The following is a 7,179-nucleotide window of genomic DNA, read 5'->3' as shown; positions in this document are numbered from 1 at the left end:
AGAGAGACAGAAAGGGGTAGGGATGAGCAGAGATCTCTGCGAGGGAGTCTGAGAAACAGACGGAGATCTCTCTCGGGTAGAGAGACGTGGGCAGTGCCGTCCTCCGGCCAGGCGCACGCAGGTGGCCTCCAGGACTCCGCATGGCTCTGTCCGCAGCTCTCCATCCACGAGACCGAGGACCCCAACGACAACCGGTACCTGCTGGTGATGAAGGGCGCCCCTGAGCGCATCCTGGACCGCTGCTCCACCATCCTGCTCCAGGGCAAGGAGCAGCCGCTGGACGAGGAGATGAAGGAGGCCTTCCAGAACGCGTACCTCGAGCTCGGCGGCCTGGGCGAGCGCGTGCTTGGTGAGCTTGGCGCGCGGGGCGGGGTCGCGGGGTGCCCGGAGGGCAAGGAGAGGTGCCCAGAGTGGGGCTCAGAACGGGGCCTCCCAGAATGCGCGGCGAACGAATGAATGAATGAATGAGAGGGGAAGGCATCTTTAGCAAGTGAATGGTGACTCTGGCGGGAGATGCACATCCAGCAGCCCTCCTGGCCCGCCCTGTCCCCGCCTGCAGGGTTCTGCCATTACTACCTGCCCGAGGAGCAGTTCCCCAAGGGCTTCGCCTTCGACTGCGACGACGTGAACTTCACCACGGACAACCTCTGCTTCGTGGGCCTCATGTCCATGATCGACCCGCCCCGGGCAGCTGTCCCTGACGCGGTGGGCAAGTGCCGCAGTGCAGGCATCAAGGTGTGGCCTGGGGCGGCCGGGGAGGCAGGGCCAGGGCTGTTGGGGGATGACGCGCGGTCCCTAAAAAACAATGCCCACAGGTCATCATGGTCACGGGCGATCACCCCATCACAGCCAAGGCCATCGCCAAGGGCGTGGGCATCATCTCCGAGGGCAACGAGACCGTGGAGGACATCGCCGCCCGGCTCAACATCCCCGTCAGCCAGGTCAACCCCCGGTGAGCCGTCCACCCCGCCCGGGCCCTGCGATCCACGGACCCATCACGGGGCTCGCACAGGGGGCCCGCCTCCGTCCGGCCTCCCTCCAGCTCCGCCCAGCCTCCCCGGGCACTGCCCATCCCCGTCCTTCCTGGGGCCCCTCTGTGCACTCTGGCCCTGGGTCCCAGTCCTCCTCCCTGCCCTGGGTGGGCAGCCTGTGTCGCAGCCACAGGCCTAACCAAGGAAGGGGTTGCCCCCCAACCGGGCCAACCCAAGCCGGGGGGCCCTGGGCAAAGCAATTAACAACCCCCAACCCCAGGTTCCCCAACGCCAAAAAGGGCCAACAATAAAAAAAAATCCCAACCCAAAAGAATCAAGGAAGCCGAGGGGCCCTGGGCAAAGCACTTAACAACCCCGAACCCCAAGTTCCCCAACCCCAAAAAGGGCCAACAATAAAAAAAAATCCCAACCGAAAAGAATCAAGGAAAACCCGTATTTCTCTGTGTCTGTCTCTCTTTTCCTGTCTGTCTTTGTCTCTCTCTCCCTTCTCTGTTTGCTGTTCTGACGTCCTCAGCGTTCCCATCCACGTGCCTGCCTCTGCGTGTCTCCCTTCCCGTTTGTCCATACGTCTCTGTCCCTCTAAATTCCCTGTCCCAAGGACTTCCTGAGGTCTGTCCTCCCTCCCTGCTGCTGCAGCCCCTCCCCTGTCCCCACAGAGACCCTTTGCCCCTCCCTGGGCCCTGGGCCTCTGGCTCCCCTATCTGTAGGTCTGGCCGGTCTGCCTCTGTCCCTCAGGGCTTCGCTGCTCCGCTCGCTCCTCACACCCCCTGACCTCGGCCACCCGCCCTCTCTGCTCTTCCCAGGGACGCCAAGGCCTGCGTGATCCACGGCACCGACCTCAAGGACTTCACCTCCGAGCAAATCGACGAGATCCTGCAGAACCACACTGAGATCGTCTTTGCCCGCACGTCCCCCCAGCAGAAGCTCATCATCGTGGAGGGCTGCCAGCGACAGGTGGGCTGGGCCGGGCCCGCAGAGGAGGGGACCAGACTCTCCACTCCTGGGTCCTACTGAGCAAGGGAGGCCCTTGGGTCTGAGGGAGGCGGGGCTGGGGCTTGGCCTCTGGATGTCATCCTCACCCTCTGTCCCTCCAGGGTGCAATTGTGGCCGTGACCGGGGACGGTGTGAACGACTCCCCCGCTCTTAAGAAGGCTGACATCGGGGTGGCCATGGGCATCGCTGGCTCTGACGTCTCCAAGCAGGCAGCGGACATGATTCTGCTAGATGACAACTTTGCCTCCATCGTCACTGGTGTGGAGGAGGGTGAGTTGGCCAGGGGTGGCCCTGGAGCCTGGGGTCACTGCAGGAGGCCTGAGCAAGGTGAGGGGACCAGGCCAGAGCTCCAGCAGGATGCGTGGTGGAGACCACAGCACGCCGAGGCCATGGCGGGGCTTGAGCCTGTCCTTTTCTGCCTTCCTCCCCCGATGGGGTCAGAGCTCCCTGGGGGCAGGGCCAGGTTGACGCATTTCTAGCTTCCTGAGCTGTGGGTCCTGGGGGAGGCCTCAGGGGGCCCCTCACCCGGCTTCCCAGAGTGGACAGGGAAGGCTGAGCCGAGTCAGTGGGCCCAGCTGGGATTTCCACGGAGAGCAGTGCCAGGGACTGGTGTCGCAGGCAGAGGAAACCGCACAGGCGAGGCGTGTGAGGGGCTGGTGCTGCGGTGGGGGTGCCAGAGCCCTGCAGGCCAGGGAGGCCCCCCCGGACGTGGCCACAGAGGCGCTGGTCCCCATGCAATTTTATTCTGATCATCAGAGTAACTCATGATAATTACAGACCATACAGAAAACATTAAGGAAAAAATTGGAATCGCCCATAACCTCCCCATCCATAAATAATTGCCGTTCATGCCTTGGTGCGTTTTCTTCTAATTTCTCTCCCATTTGAAACGTTACTAGAGTAAAAAGTAGTTCAGGTCCAATGGTAAAGCTGAGCCCAAAGTGACAAATTCGATGCCCTTGGCCCTTGTCGTCTGTGTCCCAGAGGAAGCCGTGGTTAACGCTTTCTTACCCATAGGACATCTCTGCATACGCAGCGCGCGCACTCTTGGCCACAGACACTTAGTTACAAATTGGGATCTGTGCAGAAGAGAAAACGTGGGCTGTGACAGGTGCTAACAGGAGTCCTGCCCGGAGAGGGTGGACAAGGAAGGCGTCTGCAAAGTGGGGAGAAAAAAGGTTTAACATCCATCAGGGGAGTTGCAGGCAGATCCCCGAGCAGAGGACCAGCCCCGCCTTGCACCCCAGCAGCGGCAGCAGCAGGGATCGGCCCCTGGCCCGCCTTGGTTCTTCCCCGCCCCCTGCCCCCCACCACGGGACACGGTGCCACACATTTAAGTCATCGGTTCACCCATAAATATTTTAGGATGAGAAACATCTAGTCTGGGAGAGCAGCCACTGCAGGGAGAGAGACCACCAGGCGGGAGCACCAGGGTCGTCTTGTGACACCGTGGGCAGCCCTTTGTTCCCTCCTTGCTCAGAGGGGGGGCCCCCCAGCTGGTGGGGAAGGCGGAGGGTGCGGCTGGAGGGGTTCACCTCTAGTTTCCACTATAGACACCGTACTGGCCCAGTTTTTATTGAGATAGAACATTATAACATACAAGCAGTGACTTGGGCAGCTTGATGAATTTTTACACGTGTGCACGCCCATGCAAGCGCCAGACCCCAGTCAAGACAGAGAACGTTTCCAGCCCCCATTCTGGTTTTGTCTGGCCCCCTCCCACCCTGTCTCCCCCTCCCAGAAGTAACCGATATACCCTGGCTTCTGCGCCAGAGACCAGTGTCGACCCTCATCTAGGCGGAAGCGCGTGGTACAAACGCGCTTGTGTCTGGCCTAACACGGCATCTGCGATTCTGTGTCCATAGCCTGTCCGTTTTCCTCGCTGAGTAGTATACTCCACCGCGTGCAGGTACCTAAGTTTACTCGTCCCTCACCTGCTGTGGACGTTGGCCTTGGCCCTGGGTTTTGGCTATTATAATACAGATCATGCCGCGGTGAACATTCCTGTACTTGCTTCTTGGTGGACATAAGCAGGCATGTCCCTTGGGGATGAGCCTAGCGGTGGGATTGCTGCGTCGATGGGGCGGGAGAATGTTTAACTCTAACAGAAACTCCCAAACCATCTTGCAAAGTGGTCGCATTACAAGAATGTTTGAACAGAGGCGACGCAGTCACATGTCTATCTGTGGGGGCGGGGCGTAGCTGGATTAGAAAGGACGCGTGCCTCGGCAGGGGAGGGGCGGAGGGAATGGGGCTCCCTGGGTGGGCACCCCAGCGACCTCTGAGCCTGCCCCCGCTGCAGGCCGCCTGATCTTCGATAACCTGAAAAAGTCAATCGCCTACACCCTGACCAGCAACATCCCCGAGATCACGCCCTTCCTGCTGTTCATCATGGCCAACATCCCGCTGCCCCTGGGCACCATCACCATCCTCTGCATCGACCTGGGCACCGACATGGTGAGTGCCAGCAGCCACCCCCGGGCCCTGGGAGGTCGGGGTCCTCCCTCCCCTCCTCTCCCCTTTCCTCCCCTCTCAGCTCACCTGGCCTCTCCCGCCCAGGTCCCCGCCATCTCCTTGGCCTATGAGGCTGCCGAGAGCGACATCATGAAGAGACAGCCCAGGAACCCGCGCACGGACAAGCTGGTCAATGAGAGGCTCATCAGCATGGCCTACGGGCAGATTGGTGAGGGGCTGGGGACCGCTTTGCTTTCAGCCGAGTGCCCGGCCTAGGGCAGCACCTGGCCCACAGTAGGACCCTGGTGCTGACCGAGGGGAGCAGACAGGACCAGGCTGTGAGCTCCCTGGGGGGCGGGGGGCCTGGGCCCCATCCCTCTCCACCTCTCCCCTCCTGCCGCTGGAGCGATGTGTGCGGAGCCCAGGGGTGCACAGCAGCTGTGCTTGGGACTGTCCCAGCAAGCAGGGGCTTCCTGGCTGTGGTCAGAGGCCTGGGAGGTCACTCCTGCCCCGGGGGCCCTGTCAGACTCCAGCCTGGGGCCCCCCAGGACGTCACGGTGCTCAGGTGGCCTGGGTCACATGGGAGAGGGGGGCCAGGTTATCTGTCTGTGAAGGCCCCTCCCTGAGGCCCCAACCTAGGTGGCGCATTCAGGGGCTCACAGCCAGGGAGGACCCTCAGGCTGCCTCCAGGATCCCATCTCCAGACGACAGGACTTGGGCAGGGGGGCTGAGGTGACCCCCTCCTCCCTGTGGGGGTCTCAAGGGGCCCCCGAGTGCGCTGGGCTGGCCGCCAGCTCCCACCTGAGCATCTCCTCGGCTCCCTTCCGTCCTCCCCCAGGAATGATCCAGGCTCTCGGTGGCTTTTTCTCCTACTTTGTGATCCTGGCAGAAAATGGCTTCTTGCCCGGCAACCTTGTGGGCATCCGGCTGAACTGGGACGACCGCACCGTCAACGACCTGGAGGACAGTTACGGGCAGCAGTGGGTGAGTGGGGCCGGGCTCCACAGTGTCGCTGGGGGGACTCTGAGTCAGTGTCCCCGCCCACCACAGGGGCCTGGGTGAGCTGTCCCAGCCATCGTGGCCGCCTCCTCCGATGGCCCCTCTGCCCCGGGGACAGCAACAAGACCCTCACTGGGCACATGGCACCTCCTGGTGCTCCTGGCACTCTCTGCCCCGCCAGGCCTCCTTCCCCGCCTCTGTCTGTCCCTTCAAAGCCCAGCCGCCATCTGTCCTGGGGGGGCCCATGGGGTCCTCGTCCTCCTCCCTGGCCCCATCAACCTTTCTCCTTCCTTGTACTCTTCCCTCGGGGCTATGAGCCTGGAGAAGGGAGATGCCCCTGGGGCCCTGGGGACCCGGTGCAAGTGGGGGGCGGACAAAGAGCATCGGTGGCGGATGGCGGGCGGGGCTGACCGACGCCTGTGCCCGCCTCGCCCGCAGACCTACGAGCAGAGGAAGGTGGTGGAGTTCACGTGCCACACGGCCTTCTTCGTGAGCATAGTGGTCGTGCAGTGGGCCGATCTGATCATCTGCAAGACCCGGAGGAACTCGGTCTTCCAGCAGGGCATGAAGTGAGGGCCGGCGGCTGTCTGTCCTGTCCGTGTGTCTGTGCCCGTCCTTGTCCCTCCGTCTTTCCGTCTTTATCTTTCTGCTTCGCCATTGTTCTCCGTCCCTGTCTCTGTCTCACATCTCGGTGTTCCTGTCACTCTGTGTGTGCACTGCTGTCTCTGTCTCTGTGAGTCTCCGCCTGTGTCTCTGGGTGTCGGCGTCTCTGTCCCCAGCCCTGCCTCTCCTGTGCCTGCAGGAACAAGATCTTGATCTTCGGGCTGTTTGAGGAGACGGCCCTGGCTGCCTTCCTGTCCTACTGCCCCGGCATGGACGTGGCCCTCCGCATGTACCCTCTCAAGTGAGTGTCCTCCCGTCCCCCGCCCCGGGAAGGAAAAAAAGGAGACTTCCCTGTGGGACATCCTCACAGGCCAGGTGCCCTGCCACCGCCCGTCTCAGCCTGGACCCAGCCCACCTGGGGTCTCCTGGGGTCTCTCTGGAGCCCCTGCTCTGTGTCAGCCATTGCAGTCCCTGTTCCGATGCCACCGAGCCTCCCACATGGGTGGTCCTCACGCAGGGTTGCTCTGCAGGCCCAGACCCCAGCCAGGGCCCAGGGCGCCCCTCACCTGTGGGCGCGGAGGATGCTGGGCACAGAGCCCTGCGTCCCCCTCAGGGCCCCACGCTCACGGCCTCCCCTCTCCCCCTCTGCAGGCCCAGCTGGTGGTTCTGTGCCTTCCCCTACAGTTTCCTCATCTTCGTCTACGACGAAATCCGCAAACTCATCCTGCGCAGGAACCCTGGGGGTGAGGGGGCTCGGCGGGCAGCGGGGAGACGCATGGACGGCCCGCCCTTCTGGCTGTCCCTCCTTGCCCTTCCCAGCTCTCTCCCTGCCTCTCCCACCTCCTCTCTGCCTTCTGGCGTCTCTGTCCCTTCCTGTTTCCTTCCCTGGCTCCACTCAGGTGCCTGCTGCTCGCTGGGTCTGTCTCCCCATCTCTCACTTGGCCTCTTTCCTTCCTTGTCTCTCCAGGTTGGGTGGAGAAAGAGACCTACTACTGACCTCAACCCCACACATTGCCGGCTCTGCCCCAGCCCCAAGCCCGGGACAGTCCCCTCCAGTGCCCCCCTTTTGTATTCTGGGGGGAGGGGCCCTCTCTCCCCACGGCTGTACCTTGGCCCCCACCCCCTCCCCTCCCCTGCC

At 62.6% G+C, this 7,179-nt stretch overlaps 1 protein-coding gene across 4 annotated transcripts in view; it reads left to right on the top strand.

Moving 5' to 3' along the window:
• ATP1A3 (ATPase, Na+/K+ transporting, alpha 3 polypeptide) overlaps positions 1–7,179 on the top strand; it is a 21,610-nt gene extending 14,431 nt beyond the window's left edge. Inside the window, exons 12-23 of one of the 4 annotated variants that reach the window (XM_012653345.1) lie at positions 157–349; positions 560–735; positions 816–952; positions 1,796–1,946; positions 2,087–2,255; positions 4,288–4,442; positions 4,545–4,668; positions 5,278–5,423; positions 5,877–6,007; positions 6,241–6,342; positions 6,693–6,784; positions 7,009–7,179. In XM_012653345.1, the coding sequence (XP_012508799.1) occupies positions 157–349; positions 560–735; positions 816–952; positions 1,796–1,946; positions 2,087–2,255; positions 4,288–4,442; positions 4,545–4,668; positions 5,278–5,423; positions 5,877–6,007; positions 6,241–6,342; positions 6,693–6,784; positions 7,009–7,037 (1,605 nt within the window). In that variant the 3' untranslated portion in view covers positions 7,038–7,179. The remainder of the gene's footprint in view (positions 1–156; positions 350–559; positions 736–815; positions 953–1,795; positions 1,947–2,086; positions 2,256–4,287; positions 4,443–4,544; positions 4,669–5,277; positions 5,424–5,876; positions 6,008–6,240; positions 6,343–6,692; positions 6,785–7,008) is intronic. The other 3 variants (XM_012653347.1, XM_012653346.1, XM_012653348.1) reach the window with 3 other exon arrangements.

Source organism: Propithecus coquereli, unplaced genomic scaffold, assembly GCF_000956105.1.
Source record: "Propithecus coquereli isolate 6110/MARCELLA unplaced genomic scaffold, Pcoq_1.0 Scaffold42, whole genome shotgun sequence".
In the NCBI taxonomy this organism is placed as follows: Eukaryota; Metazoa; Chordata; class Mammalia; order Primates; family Indriidae; genus Propithecus; species Propithecus coquereli.
This window is presented reverse-complemented; position numbering and strand designations above follow the sequence as displayed.